The sequence below is a fragment of the Myxine glutinosa genome, chromosome 2 (genome assembly GCF_964187855.1).
Source record: "Myxine glutinosa chromosome 2, kmMyxGlut1.1, whole genome shotgun sequence".
Lineage (NCBI taxonomy): Eukaryota > Metazoa > Chordata > Myxini > Myxiniformes > Myxinidae > Myxine > Myxine glutinosa.
In genome coordinates, this window is record NC_136262.1 from 173,345,582 (window position 1) to 173,362,232 (window position 16,651).

Below are 16,651 nucleotides of genomic sequence, written 5' to 3' on the forward strand. Positions count from 1 at the left end.
GGGTTTGTGTCAGGAAGGGCATCCGGCCATAAAATCATTGCCTCAAAAAGGCAACCATGATGACTGTCATGGGGCCCACAAGGCTAACCCCTGCTCTAGCAGGGGGAAAAAAAACGGGGTGACAGGTGCTGGAAGGCCATAAGACCACAAACCTATCTCGGGTGTGACAGCATCAGGTGCAATGCCCAGGCATCCTGCCACAAAATGCCAATGATGTCTAGGGTCTTATTAACCACTCCATCAGTGTATAGAGTAAAATAAAAAATTAGGCATGGTTTTAAACTTTATTTTGTTAACACTGTGGAAAAAGTCAAGGAAGTGAAGATGTCTATGAAGTTCGCATTTCAGATACACAAAAGTTCAGAAACCAGTCTTGTAGAATCTATGGATGATACAACTCATTCACAATGACTCTTCAATACACAACACCACGAGAGTAACAAGGAAGTGAAGCATAACAATCTTCATGGTGTGGCGGACACGAAAGCCCACTGGCGTGGTGACATCATTCCGCGCAGCAAGTGGGCGGCAGCCACGCCCGAGGGGTAGACGTGGCCTGAGGATATACACGGGGCGCACAGCCCGGAGCGCGCTAGTGTTACAGTGAGCTCCTGAAATAAAGACGCTTATAAGTTACCGCTTTTCCGCTTCCTCCTTGCTCGCAAGCAGCGCGCGTAATGCCGCGCTTTACTGGTGACCCTCGACGTTGGATCTGCCGGAGCGATCCTTCCACACACGACGCCATTGCCATGGCTGACAACGCAATGTCGATTAAACTTCCCGAATTTTGGGAGGCCCAGGCCGAAGTCTGGTTCGTCCAAGCTGAAGCCCAATTTCAGCTTCGGCGCCTCACCGGCGACGACACGCGCTACTGCCACGTCGTCGCCTCCCTCGGGCCCGGCACGGCCGCTCGAGTTGTGTCCGTCCTTCGCCACCCACCGGACGGCCACAAGTACGAGGCACTCAAGCGGCTACTCCTAGCCACGTTCGGCCTCACGGACGACGCACGGGCCGACCGCCTCCTGGATCTCCCCGAGCTCGGCGACACGCGCCCGTCGGTCCGAATGGACCATATGCTGTCACTGTTAGGCGACGAAGCCCCCAGTTCTCTATTCCGGGTGCTTTTCCGTCGCCAACTTCCAGCGCAGGTTCGCCTCGCGTTGGCCGGGACCATGCTAACGGAACCCCGAGCATTGGCGGCCGAGGCGGACAGGGACTTCGCGGCTTCGGAGACGCGGGCGAGAGTCGGTGAGGCCGTCACGGACCTCGAGGCTGATGATTCTGCTGACGATGCTGATCCACAGCATCAGCTTACACAGCATACGCAGCATGCTGATACGCACCTCGTGACCGCCGCCACACCCCGCCCACCGCCGTGGCGAAAACCGCCACCGCGGGGAAACCCGCCAACTCCACCGGCCTGGTGGAGCCAGCCGCACTCCTCCAGCTCCACCACCTGGTGCTGGTTCCACACCAAGTTCGGCCACGAGGCTCGGCAGTGTCATCCGCCATGCTCCTTCAACAGGTCGGGAAACGCCCGGGCCGGCGCTCAATAGTGGCGATGAGCACCGGCCGTTCGAACAGCCTGCTGTTCATAACGGACACCTTATCCGGGCGCCGTTACCTGTGCGACACGGGAGTGCAGGTGAGTGTCATTCCCGCCGGTACGTCAGACAAGCACGCCGCGGGCGGGGGCCCCGCGCTGCTTGCCGCGAACGGGACGCCCATCCGTACGTACGGAAAACGCTGCCTCTCTCTGCGGTTCGGAGGGCAGGTTTTCCGATGGACGTTCGTCACCGCCGACGTGCCCATGGCACTGCTTGGCGCGGACTTCCTGTGTGCTAATGGGCTCCTGGTCGACGTAAAGCGCAGACGTCTTGTCCAGGCCGAGACGTTCAGCTCGCTCGCTTGTGCACTGCCCAGCTCGTCGAGCAGCTCAACGAGCGGCTCGCCGAGCGGCTTGCCAAGCGGCTTGCCGAACGGTTCGGTTCCGGCCACGTTGATCTGTACGCTTCCGGCAGCGGACGAATTCACCCGCCTCCTCGCCGGCTTCCCGGCCCTCATGCGGCCCACCTTCTCGGCGGGGGCCGTCAAGCACGGGGTGGCCCATCACATCCCCACCGTCGGGCCACCGGTCTACACCCGGGCACGCCGCCTCGAGCCGACGAAGCTGGCGGTGGCAAAAGCGGGGTTCGCTACCCTGGAGCGACTCGGCATCGTTCGGCGCTCGGAGAGTGCTTGGGCGTCGCCGCTACACATCGTGCCGAAGCCCGGCGGGGGATGGCGACCTTGCGGGGACTATCGCCGTCTCAATGACGCCACCACTCCCGACCGCTACCCCGTCCCCCACATTCAGGACTTTTCCACCCGTTTGGCGGGCATGTCCTTCTTCTCGAAGGTGGACCTCATACGCGGCTACCATCAGGTCCCCGTCAGGCCGGAGGACGTCCCAAAGATGGTGGTCATCACGCCATTCGGACCCTTCGAGTTCCTGCGGATGCCCTTCGGTCTGAAGAATGCGGCTCAGGCATTCCAGCGACTGATGGACAGCGTCCTGCGCGACTTGGATTTTGTCTACGTCTACCTGGATGATATCCTCGTCGCCAGCGCGTCCCGCGAGGAGCACCTACGCCACGTCCGCACGCTCTTCGAACGCCTGGGCCAGCATTGCCTGATTGTGAACCCCGCAAAGTGCCGGTTCGGCGTCGCCGTAATCGATTTTCTGGGGCACCGTGTCACCAGGCACGGAGCCGTCCCCCTGCCGGCCAAGGTGGAGGCGGTGAAGGGGTTTCCGCGCCCCCGCACGATCAGAGGGCTGCAGGAGTTCCTGGGCATGGTGAACTTTTACCATCGGTTCCTGCCCCGTATCGCCCAGCTCCTGCGCCCCCTGCACGAAGCTCTCCGAGGTAAGCCGGGCAAAGACGACGTTACCTGGACCGAGCAGATGGACACGGCGTTCACGGGCGCAAAGCTCGCCTTGGCTAACGCCACCATGCTCGCGCACCCGGCGACCGATGCACCGATCGCCCTCACCACCGACGCCTCGGACTACGCGGTGGGCGCGGTGCACGAGCAATTGGGGGCGTGGAGCTTGGCAACCGCTGGCGTTCTTTAGCCGGCAGCTTCGCCCGCCCGAACGCCGTTACAGTACCTTCGACCGCGAGTTGCTCGGGCTTCACTTGGCGGTCAGGCCCTTCCGCCATCTGCTCGAGGGCCGTGCGTTCACTGCCTTCGTCGACCACAAGCCGCTGATCTTCGCGATGGGCAAGGTCACTGAGCCGTGGTCGGCCCGGCAGCAGCGTCACCTCTCGGCTGTGTCCGAGTACACGACGGACATCCGGCACGTCGCGGGGAAGGACAACCCGGTTGCGGATTGCCTTTCCCGGGCCGTCGCCCACGCAGTCCACCTCGGCATCGACTATGCCCGGATGGCAGCGGACCAGGCCGCTGACCCCGACGTCCAGGCCTTGCGGACCGCCGTCACGGGCCTCCGCGTCACCGAGGTGCCGTTCGACGGCGTGGGCGCGGCCCTCTTGTGCGACGTCTCCCTCGGGCGGCCTCGCCCCATCGTGCCCGCGGGCTGGCAGCGCCAGGTGTTTGACGCCATCCACGGCCTGTCCCACCCGGGCGCGAGGGCCTCCCAAAGGTTGATCGCCGACAAGTTCGGCTGGCATGGCCTCCGGAAGGCCGTCCGCGGCTGGGCCAGGACGGGCCTTGCGTGCCAGCGCGCCAAGGTGCACCGGCACACCCAAGCCCCGTTGGCCCCGTTCACGGTGCCGGAACGCCGGTTTGACCACGTCCACGTGGACCTGGTGGGACCTCTGCCCCCCTCGCGGGGTTTCACCCACGTCCTCACCATGGTGGACCGCACCACCCGGTGGCCGGAGGCCGTGCCCTTGGCGTCGACGACGGCGGCGGACGTCGCGCAGGCTTTCATCGCCACCTGGGTCGCCCGGTTCGGCGCCCCCTCAGACATCTCGTCCGACCGCGGCCCCCAGTTCACCTCGGAGCTCTGGGGGGCGGTCGCGCAGGGGCTCGGGGTCCGGCTGCACCGAACCACGGCCTACCACCCCCAGGCTAACGGCCTGTGTGAGCGATTTCACCGCTCATTGAAGGCCGCGCTCCGGGCCACCCTCCGCGACGGCGGCTGGGTCGACAGGGTCCCCTGGGTCCTGCTGGGCCTCCGGACGGCGCCCAAGGAGGACCTGCGCGCATCCGCGGCGGAGTTGGTCTTCAGGCAACCGCTGCGGGTGCCGGGCGAGTTCCTCCCCGACTCCACGGCACCATGGTCCGCGGCACAGCAGCGCTCCGCTCTGCAAGAGACCGCCCAGAGTTTCGCCCCGGTGCCAACGGCATGCCACAGGCACCCACCGATGCACGTCGCCCCGGAGCTTCGCACGGCGGAGTACGTCTTCGTCCACCACGATGCCCACCGGACACCACTGCGGCCCCCGTACGACGGGCCTTTCCACGTGCTGGAGACCGGGGCGAAGCACTTCACCCTGGACATCGGTGGTACTCCTGACCGCGTTTCTGTAGACCGCCTCAAGCCGGCCCACCTCGACGTGGACCATCCACCGCCAGTGGCCGGACCCCCGCGTCGGGCCACCCCCCTGCGGGCGGACCCCCGGCACCGCCCAGCCCCGCCGCCACGCCGCCCCCCGGTCCTGCACCCATCCCAGGGGCAGCCAGGGGCATCCCACCTGGCATCCCTGCACCCCGGACGCCGCCGATCGCCAGGGGGCGCTTCGGCCGGGTCATCCGTTTGTCCCGCAAACTGGCCCTCCAGGTGCGCGGGAATTCTGGGGGGGCGCGTGTGGCAGACACGAAAGCCCACTGGCGTGGTGACATCATTCCACGCACCAAGTGGGCGGCGGCCACGCCCGAGGGGTAGGCGTGGCCTGAGGATATACACGGGGCGCGCAGCCCGGAGCGCGCTAGTGTTAGTGAGCTCCTGAAATAAAGACGCTTATAAGTTACCGCTTTTCCGCTTCCTCCTTGCTCGCAAGCAGCGCGCGTAACACCGCGCTTTAATGGAATATTTACTAGGGAAGCATTCTGATGGGCACGGAGAGGGTGAAAAGTGCAGAATTTGTAGGAAAATGTGGTGGTTCAGTGGTGCACTCAAACAGGAAGGAAGAAGCAAAGATACAGGTTGTGTTAAAGTCAGGCACCGGATGAATTGCATGTTTGTACTGTATTCAGTGGTTAAAACTGAATAAGATGAGAGTGTGGAGTTATTTTTCATGCAAGGCAAGCCAGGGAGGCCACATGATTCCATTGCCAGTTAATTGAATGACCACCACCCAGATAGTAATCATATTGATCAGGTAAAAAGTGGAAAACTTATAAAGCTGTTGCGAGAAACATTTTGAGTATCTGGTGTAATTTAGACCCGCTCTCAACTACATCAACATGTTGAAGAAGGACGTTGAAGAGCCCTGGGAGAATTCCGCTCCACCTTCTGAAACCCGAATTATGGAGATAACAATCAATGATGCACACATACCTGCACTGTAGTCCAAAGGCCTACCATCAGGGAGCGACTTTCGTGTCCTGTCCACAATCACACGTTTCCCATCAAGATTGGATACAGCAATTCCAAGGTCCAGTGGTAGTCTTCCCCCTGCCTGCAAAACGCAGAGATATGAAAGAAACATCAAGACCCTAAGTTAGGATGAAAATTAATTGTGCTCTATTTATGCTTTTCATGGATGAACCAATAAATAAGGCAGAACTACACTTAATAAGGGTTCCAACACATTATGGAGGTGTCATGTTCCAGGAGCTATTTCCATCTGTAACTCCAAACAACCGTAGCAATTGAAATAGTTTGTTTGCTAGTCGACGTGCAATGTATTTTGTCTGTTTTTTGTTATAAGCAAAGTTTTTCATTATCAGGAAAACAAGTCTACAGTTCGAGTTACCCAAACTCCCAATTCAAGGCTCAGCATTCTGACGTCAAACAAGTTATTATAGATCTTAACAAATAACAAGTCACAGCAAGGTTTGAGCTTTTATGGTGGTACAGGATGTTTAATTCACAATTTTCTGGGCTGTCCCCAAAGTTTGCTGTAGGTAATTATTGTGAAGCATCTGATGGCTGTGGTTGGCCCCTTGTCATTCATGGACACAACCAATAAACCTCAAACAACCCAAAAACCCAACCATAAAATAAGAACGGATCTCCTTTTTACTCCCGCCAGGGAGTAATGCATTCACTCGTGTCCGTGTGTGTGTGTGTGTGTGTGTGTGTGAACAGGATATCTGGAAAAGTTCTGAACGAATTTGAATGAAAGTTGGTGGGATGATTGCCCTTGGGATAAGGAAGAATTGATTAGTTTTTGGTGAAGCTCAGGATATTATTCCTGATCCAGGAATTTTTTAAAGGATTTTTTTACCATTGGAAGATAGGGCTCATTTTTTTTTAACATTATCTTCTATATATTATATATTTAACATTGTGATATGAAAATCGTTTTCATATTTGTTGTAAATGTAGTTTAAACTCGTGGTTATGCGTTAGAGTGGTGTATTTTTTTAGCAGCGTCGTCTTCAATGTTCATGTTTTTCTTCTAATAAAGACATATTCTGTCATTTTAAAACGACCAAAGTGTGTATTACGTTTCCCCGTTTCATAAAATGTATTGTTTGATACGTATAATGCTTCAAAACTGTTTTTTGTTGTTGTTGTTTTTTATCTCAGAAGAGATATCAACATTTAGCTCGGCGAATGTCAATCTCGGCGTCAGTATTTGGGGAACTTATAAAGACTTAGTTCCAGATTTGTCAATGGCTGAGGTATATTAACAAACGAATAAAACAGATTTGGAAAAATTCCAACTTTTTAAAAAAAGATCACATATTCACCCATGGTTGTGAGAGGCTGAAGAAGAAGAAACCTCGCATGGGCTTCCCAGACCAAATATATAATTCTGGTTCTGGCTCTGCGATTTTCAGGTTTATTACTCCCACCAGGGAGTAACGCATTCGATCGTGTCCGTCCGTGTGTGTGTGTGTGTTCGTATGTGCGTGTGTTTGTGAACAAGATATCTGGCAAAGTTCGAATGGATTTGGATGAAAGTTGGTGGGATGATTGCCCTTGGGATAAGGAAGAATTGATTAGTTTTTGGTGAAGCTCAGGATATTATTCCCGATCCAGGAATTTTTTTGGGAAATTTTTTTGGGAAAGATTTTTTCTGTTTTACTGCATTAAAGCTTTTTTCTTATTCTTAAATGATGTTTTTCTCCTTTAATTCCGAGATATATCAAACGAAATTATCTGACAGTTAGGGCTTACTTTCTTTTTCATTTATTGTTTTGGGGAGAGGGGATGTTAAACAAAACGTATTATTCCAACTAAACCCATGGCGGGAGTATGCGCTCTACTGAGTGGCGTTCTAGTTGCAATTTATTATTCCCGCCAGGGAGTAATGCATTCGATTGTGTGTGTGTGTGTGTGTGTGTGTGTGTGTGTGTGTGTGTGTGTGTGTGTGTGTGTGTGTGTGTGTGTGCGTGTGTGTGTGTGTTCGTGTGTTTGTGAACAATAATTGTTTTTTTTTTTTGTTTGTTTTTTTTGTATACAAGATCGAGGCTCGTGAAAGAGCGAACATTAATCACACAGAAAGACAAACAGACACACAAAACAAATAACATCGGGAGCGGTAGACAAGATGGGGAGAGAGGGGGAAGGACACAAACACAACATTTGAGAGCAGGGACCGAGAGACATGGAGACATCGAAAGAACTGTGGGAGGGAGAGGGCTTTGGGGGAGAGGCATGGGAAGGGGGGGGGGGGTGGGAGAGGTATAAAACATATGGACACTGCCAAGACTTCCAGGAAAGAAGTTGGAATTTCAAACAAGGTGGATCTGGGGTGAATTAGTGGGGGTAGAAAAGATCAAGGTTTTGGATGGGGGAAGATAAGAGATGGTGGTGAACAGCTGTTTTGAAGACCTGGAGGGAGGAGTGTGATTGAAGTGAGTGTGGGAGTTTGTTCCAGAGGCGGGAGAAAAGAGGAATGAAAGAGTGAAGGTGAGCAGAGAGCCGAGATTTCGGCAGTTTAACCATCAGAGGGTGGCTGGCAGATCTTGTGCGACCTGTAGGAATATTTGGGGGACAGAGCACAGAGAGAGCTGGGGGAGCAAGGCCGGAGAGGAGTCGGTAGAAGACAGAAAGACCACCTACCTGCCTGCGGTGAGTGAGTGAAAGGCCCTCAGAGATAGCTTCATCGCGGGAGATTCCAATGATTCTGAAAGCTTTGGATTCAACAGCGTGAAGCTGAGCCAGGTGTGAGGCAGGAGCACCAGCCCATAGGGGAGAACAGTATTCCATTGAGCTGCGGATGAAAGCCTTGTATGTGGTGAGGAGCTCAGGTGTGCCTAGGAAGGACTTCGCACGACGGAGGATGCCCAGTCGGCGACTGGCTTTGGAGGCCAGCTTGGAAATGTGGAAATGTTTGGAAATGTTTGGAAATGCTTGGAAATGTCAATATCTGGAAAAGTTCTGAACGGATTTGGATGAAAGTTGGTGGGATGATTGCCCTTGGGATAAGTAAGAATTGATTAGTTTTTCGTGAAGCTCAGGATATTATTCCGGATCCAGGAATTTTTTGAAGGATTGTTTACCATTGGAAGATAGGGCTCATTTTTTTTTAACATTATCTTCTATATATTCTATATTTAACATTGTGATATGAAAATAGTTTTCATATTTGTTGTAAATGTAGTTTAAACTCGTGGTTATGCGTTAGAGCGGTGTATTTTGTTCGCAGCGTCGTCTTCAAGGTTCTTTTTTTTTTCTAATAAAGACATATTCTGTCATTTTAAAACCACCAAAGTGTGTATTAGGTTTCCCCGTTTCATAAAATGTATCGTTTGATACGTATAATGCTTTAAAACTGTTTTTTTTTGGGGGGGGGGGGGGGTTTACCTCAGAAGAGATATCAACATTTACCTCAGCGAATGTCAATTGCGGTGTCAGTATTTGATGAACTTATAAAGACTTAGGTGAGTTATACGTGTGACAAGCATGTGCACTGGATTCTTCCCAGAAGAATGAGTGGTCGCATTAGCCTGTGCGACTTAAAATGAGCGAGTTTTGTTTTCACGTTTGGGCCAGTCGAAGGAATGAAACGAAGGTTTTCCCTGGCTTACAATTTTATTTGAAGTCACACATGCCTCAAAATACACTCACTTATATAGAATTGAACGCTGAATCCGAAAATGTAAGTGAAATTGCCTTGGTTTTTTAAACATTATCTTCTATATATTCTAAATATATATCTAGGTGCAGTGTCTGTCTTGTGTTGTCTTGTCTTGTGTTGTCACTGAACTACTCCCTCAAACTTTTGTGACATCGTACTATTCCAACTTGACCCACGGCGGGAGTATGCGCTCTACTGAGTGGCGTTCTAGTTTTACATGTTATCCAAGAATGTTACGTGATGGGTAAATTATATTTCCTTATAGAGTCCACTTTCTCACAAAATGTATATCACAAAAAGGGACAAAGTAGCTTCACTACGCAGTCTCAGTAGTGGAAGGAGGGTGGTAGAGGGGAGTGGCGGGGCGGCGTAGCAACGTAAGAGATAGACACAATGAGCTATATTCAACAAACTATGCAGAAAGGTTGAACATAAACCCAAGTGAAATGTCCAACCTTCATGTCTTATTGATGTTGTCTGAGCGTTTATCACAACTCCAGCCTCAAGGTTAACTATAACGGCACTCAGTAGAGAGCATACCTCCGCCTGGTTGGCCATATCACTCAATGGTGAAGAATCACTTATACGTTATTCTACTAGCTGGATCCGGATCAGGGTCTTCACCAAAATTGAATTGATTCTTCTTTGTCACACACAAAACCTGTCCAACAGGTTTCGTCCAAATCCATCCATAACTTTTTGAGATATCCTACTATGTATCGTTTTTGGCCATATCTCCCAATGGTGAAGAATCATTTAAAAATTATAGTAGCCGGATCCGAATCCGTATCTTCACCACAATCTAATCATTTTGTTCTTGTCACATATGCTACCTCTCTGCCAAATTTCGTCCGAAACCGTCCACAACTTTTTGAGATATTTTGTTCACAAATGGACAAACAGACAAACAAGAACACGTCATGCAGAGCACGATACTTGCCAAATCCACACCCCTCCCCACTGAAAAAAGATTGCAATTGATCCAGCATATTGTCAATTTCATCAAGATAAAAATTGACGATCTGGATCAAAGCTCGGGTCAACAGGATGAAAAGTGATGATTTTTAGATGAAAATTGATGATTTTAGAAGTTTGACCTAGAGTTGACCTTTGACCTTTTTACCTCAAGAATAGTTGGTTTCCCAATTTAGTGACTCAATATGCAAATGTTGTTCAATTTTCGAGTCAATCAGATGAAAAATGATGGTTTTTCAGATGAAAATTGATGATTTTGGAAGTATGACCTTGAGTTGACCTTTGACCTTTTGACCTCAAGAATAGTTGGTTTCCCAATTTAGTGACTTAATGTGCAAATGTTGTTAAATTTTCGAGTCAATGAGATGAAAATCGACGGTTTTTCAGATGAAAATTGATGATTTTGGAAGTTTGACCTTGAGTTGACCTTTTAACCTCAAATAGTTGTTTTCCCAATTTAGTGACTATGTGCAAATGCTGTTCAATTTCCAAGTCAATCAGATGAAAATTGTCGGTTTTTCATATGAAAATTGATGATTTTGGAAGTATGACCTTGAGTTGACCTTTTGACCTCAAATAGTTGGTTTCCCAATTTAGTGACTGTGCAAATGCTGTTCAATTTTCAAGTCAATCAGATGAAAATTGTCGGTTTTTCATATGAAAATTGATGATTTTGGAAGTATGACCTTGAGTTGACCTCTGACCTCAAAAATAGTTGGTTTCATAATTTCTTGATTCGATATACAAATGCTGTTCATTCAATCGGATTTAAAATGGCGATTTTAGAAATTAGACTTCCAGGTGATGTTTGACCTTTGACCTCAAAATCAATAGGCTTCTCAAGTGTGACGACCTCTACAACTTGGTGAAGTTTCATGATGATTGGGCTATAATTGTGACCAGTAGGCCGGTGACAAACAATCAAACAGACAGACAGAATAACAAGAAAACGTCATGCATAGCACGATACTTGCAAAATACGCCCTCCCCCAAAAGTTTACCATTGATACAGCAAATTGTCCATTTCATGAAGTTTAAAATTTACAATCTTGATCAAAGCTCGGGTCAACAGGATGAAAAGTGACGATTTTTCAGATGAAAAATGATGATTTTGGAAGGTTGACCTTCAGTTGACCTTTGAACTTTTGACCTCAAAAATAGTTAGTTTCCCTATTTAGTGACTCAATGTGCAAATGCTGTTCAATTTTCAAGTCAATTCGATGAAAATAGAGGATTTTAGAAATTTGGCCGATGTTGACCTTTTGGCCTATGTTGACCTCAAGAATACTTGGTGGTTGAATTCAGTGACCAGAGGTGCAAGTCCTCTCCAAATTTCAAGTCAATTGGATGAAAATTGAGGATTTTAGAAATTTGGCCTATGTTGACCATTTGGCCTATGTTGACTTCAAAAATTATTGGTGGTTGAATTCAATGACCAGATATGCAAGTGGTCTTCAAATTTCAAGTCAATCGGATGAAAATTGAGGATTTTAGAAATTTAGCAAAGTTGGTGACCTTTGGCCTATGTTGACCTTTTGACCTATTGACCCCAAAACAATAGGCTTCTGGCATTTGACTAACTCTACCACTTCGTGAAGTTTGGTGAAGATCGGTTGAAAATTGTGACCTGTAGGCCGGTGACAAACTAACAGAGTCACAAACACAACCGACCAATATACTTGAAAAATCTTCGATTTTGCAAGTAACTAGGACGTGCCCGTACGTGGGTGCCCGTTCCTTGCCAAAAAAAAAAAAAAAAATGTCTTCGCCCATGCATGCATGGGCGTGCCCGTAAGTGCGTGATGTGACCGTACAATGAATGTATCGTCCCGATGCCGCAGCTCGGATGGCGCTGCAGTTAATCGGGCCTGTATCGGCAGAGTTATTATAAACGTGTACTACAATCGATCGTACCTTACAGCGTCTGCTCGCCACGTTCAGCATCAGTACGTCGTCACTATGACTATCCGTAAGTCCGGAAATGACGTCCTCATTTGACTGTCCGGAAGGTCGCATATCGCAGTTACGATGAATCGCAAATTAGTTTTAATTAGTTTTAAAACATAGTTTAACGCCAACATAGCGCCAACATAGTTTGCCAACGTGAAATAAATGAATACGCTCTCAAATGTGCCGTCCGAGGCAGAGTCTGTTCGCCACGTTCGGCACACGTGATAGCTCGCTGCTCTCTGATTGGTTGAATCGTTTTTTGGACATAGCTCGGTAACTACTTCTCCGATTAATATGAAACCTTGAAAAGGCACATCCTCAGGTCCCCAGCAATATATCTGGCAAGTTTCAATTAGATCGGACCCGTGGTTGTCGAGAAACAGCGGTCACAGACAAACACACACACACACAGACACACACACAGAGATTACTGGAATTATAGATAGACTAGGACGTGCCCGTACGTGGGTGCCCGTTCCTTGCCAAAAAAAAAAAAAAAAATGTCTTCGCCCATGCATGCATGGGCGTGCCCATGGGCCCATGGGCGTGCCCGTAAGTGCGTGATGTGACCGTACAATGAATGTATCGTCCCGGCGCCACAGCTCGGATGGCGCTGCAGTTAATCGGGCCTGTATCGGCAGAGTTATTATAAACGTGTACTACAATCGATCGTACCTTACAACAATCAACACAGATTGCAACGTCAAATAAATGAATACGCTCTCAAATGTGCCGTCCGAGGCAGCGTCTGCTCGCCACGTTCAGCGTCACTATGACTATCCGTAAGTCCGGAAGTGACGTCCTCATTTGACTGTCCGGAAGGTCGCATATCGCAGTTACGATGAATCGCAAATTAGTTTTAATTAGTTTTAAAACATAGTTTAACGCCAACATAGTTTGCCAACGTGAAATAAATGAATACGCTCTCAAATGTGCCGTCCGAGGCAGAGTCTGTTCGCCACGTTCGGCACACGTGATAGCTCGCTGCTCTCTGATTGGTTGAATCGTACCCCTCTATTTACATGAAATGGTTTGGTCCAAAGCGAACGGCTTGCGAGTACGGTGACAATCCCCCCCCTCTATTTACATGAAATGGTTTGGTCCAAAGCGAACGGCTTGCGGAGTTTGGTAAAGAAATCGCCATAGCTCGGTAACTACTTGTCCGATTAATATGAAACCTTGAAAAGGCACATCCTCGGGTCCCCAGAAATATACCTGGCAAGTTTCAAGTATATCGGACCCGTGGTTGTCGAGAAACAGCGGTCACAGACAAACACACAAACACACAAACACACAAACACACAAACACACAGACACACAGACACACAGAGATTACTGGAATTATAGATAGATGAAACATCACTCATAGAGTGACACTTGGCAAAACAGAACAAAGTAGAATGGCACTCAGTGGAGCATCCTTTTGACCTCAAAAATAATTAGTAGTTGAATTCAGTAACCTAATATGCAAATCGCCTTCAAAGTTTAATCTGATCTGTTTACAGTTTAATCTGTCTGTTAATCTGATGAAAATTGACAATTTTGGAAATTTGGCCTATGTTGACCTTTTGGCCTATCTTTTGGCCTATATGTTGACCTATCTCTTTTGGTTGGTTTCAGTAAACTGATATGCAAATCATATTCATATTTGAAGTCAATTGGATAAAAATTGAGGATTTTAGAAATTTGAAAAAAGTGGTTGACCTTTGATCTATGTTGACCTTATGACCTATGTTAATCTCAAAAATAGTTGGTGGTTGAATTCATTTCGCTGATATGAAAATCCTATTCAAATTTCAAGTCAATCGGATGAAAATTGAGGATTTTAGAAACTTGAAAAAAGTGGTTGACCTTTGGCCTATGTTGACCTTGCGACCTATGTTGATCAAAAAATAGTTGGTGGTTGAATTCAGTTAGCCAATATGAAAATCCCATTCAAATTTCAAGCCAATCAGATGAAAATTGAAGATTTTAGAAATTCGAAATTGTTGTTGACCTTTGGCCTATGTTGACCTCTTGGCCTATGCTAATCTCAAAAATAGTTGGTGGTTGAATTCAGTTAGCCGAAATGAAAATCCTATTCAAATTTCAAGTCAATCGGATGAAAATTGAGGATTTTAGAAATTTGAAAAAAAGTGGTTGACCTTTGGACTATGTTGACCTTTTGGCCTACGCTGATCCCAAAAATAGCTTGTGGTTGAATTCAGTTAGCCGATATGTAAATCTTATTCAAATTTCAAGTCAATCATTAAAATTGAGGATTTTAGAAATTTGGCACCTCACCATTTGGTGAAGTTTTGTGAAGATCGGTTTAAAATTGTGACCTGTAGGCAAGTATAAGTGAGCGGACAGACAAGCACACAAACCAGTGATCAACATACTTGCAAAAAAAATTTTTTTTTTTGCCAAGTAATAACAAACGCAACCGACCAATATACTTGAAAAATCTTCGATTTTGCAAGTAATAACCAGACAGACAGACAGACAGACAGACAGGGGTGAAAACATAACCCAGACAGACAGGGGTGAAAACATAACCTCCATCCACCTTTGTTGGTGGAGGTAACTCTCATAAATGCTTGTAGCTACAACATAAAGCTTAAGTCTGAGACCAAAAAAAATTTTTTGCCAAGTAATAACAAACGCAACCGACCAATATGCTTGAAAAGTTTTCGATTTTGCAAGTAATAAACAGACAGACACATGGGTGAAAACATAGCCTCCCTCCACCTTTGTTGGTGGAGGTAACTCTCATGAATGCTTGAATGAATGAGTGAATGAATGATCGTTTTAAGGCCATTTTCCCCGCTAGAGCGGAGGTTAGCCTTGCGGGCCCCATGACAATCATGGTTCCCTGTTTGAGGCAATGTTTTTATGGCCGGATGCCCTTCCTGACGCCAACCCTTGGTCGCCTCTTACGATGCGCAGGGATACGGTGTACCTATTCTAAACCGGGGTACGCACCGGGATCATTCATCCCAGCAAGCCGGTACTCAATTTGCCGACCTCGGAAGGATGACAGGCTGAGTCAACCCCCCTGGCGTTAATTCATGAATCGACCATGAATCGACCATGAATGCTTGAAGCTACAACATAAAGCTGAAGTCTGAGACCAAATTTTTTTTTTAATAACAGAAACTAAACTTTGAGTCAAAGACCTAAGTCTGTCAAGGCTGCAACAACAAAGGAAACACCTGAAATCCAAGTGAGTAACTCGAGTTCTATAGACTTATTCAACAATGAATGATTCTTGAGAAAAATGCCAAACAACTTAAGTATCAGAGATAAAGAAAGGGATATGCTCACCAACTTTACGGAAAGGTAGTCCAGGTCCATGTCGTATTTGGTCATGATAGGCCGTAGCACCTCTGTCACGGCTTTCGTGGCCTTGGCCTTAATGCTGATGGAGCGCCGGATGGGAATGAGGTCCAACCTGGACAAGCGGATGTATGAGCGCACCAACGTGTGCAAATCAATCATCGTGATCAAGGATGTTGTACCTTTGTTGAAGAAGCATCACAGATTTCAATCCATCAATCACACGTACCTCAAATAGGGTGTCCATATGTCCGGTTTTATAGTGGACAGTCCGGATTTCGGCTACTCTGTCCTCTGTCGTCTATTGATACGAAACCGGACGCCTTTATGTCCTCTCCTTTCCTCTTGAGCCACCCTAGATTTCGACACACAATTTAGCTTTTGATTGTTGGTCTTCATTGGTTAATATATTTGTCTTTTAATTAATCCCGCGTTCGTGATGGTCCTGCGAATGCCAACAAAGATCCTATTTGTCACGCTTCTTAATGACGTCTTTAGTCCAGGCTTACAATCTTCAATAGATTGACGTGGATACTTCTCTCTTTGTATACAAAAATATACATTGTGCGAAGAATTCCACATTGTGGAAACTGTAATGTGTTGTCCTGAAATGAAAGACTGCCAGCAAAGTTCCAGATCTGCATTAATTTTTCAGATGATGCAGAGATATGTTCATTCACTTCCTGGAGAACAAACAAAAAAAAACTTCTGAATGATGCCAGAAAAGGACAGAAATAGAAATACTTATCGATCCTAGAATTGTGAGGATGTTTTTAACTTTTTGGTAGTCTTTGTAACTGTTGTTTTTAGTGTGTTTAATAATATACATGTGTTTTTAGCTGCGATGAGCAGCTCTATGAGAGGACCGCGTTGTTGTTCTTGTTGTTGGGGTGCCTTTTTGAATGGCGCATGCGCATACACTCGGACGTGCGTTGGTATGAGGTAAGAACATCGCGGACTAAAATCGCGATTTGTTTGAAGAAACCAGAATAAATTTAGCAACAAAGACAACATGAATGTTTTCATATCAATCTCGTTTCACAGAACTTGACACAAATTAGGTGTAATTTATTGAATAGCGCATGCGCATACACTCGGACGTGCGTTGGTATGAGGTAAGAACATCGCGGACTAAAATCGCGATTTGTTTGAAGAAACCAGAATAAATTTAGCAACAAAGACAACATGAATGTTTTCATATC

General features: G+C 47.8%; 1 protein-coding gene across 2 annotated transcripts in view; it reads right to left on the reverse strand.

Annotated features, from left to right (window-relative positions):
- The window catches only part of LOC137421077 (regulator of G-protein signaling 12), a 105,716-nt gene that overhangs the window by 16,778 nt on the left and 72,287 nt on the right, over positions 1-16,651 (reverse strand). For both annotated transcript variants that reach the window (XM_068106763.2, XM_068106764.2), the window contains exons 11-12: positions 15,438-15,564; positions 5,510-5,630 (exon numbers count right to left, since the gene is read on the reverse strand). In XM_068106763.2, coding sequence (XP_067962864.2) covers positions 5,510-5,630; positions 15,438-15,564 — 248 coding nt within the window. The remainder of the gene's footprint in view (positions 1-5,509; positions 5,631-15,437; positions 15,565-16,651) is intronic.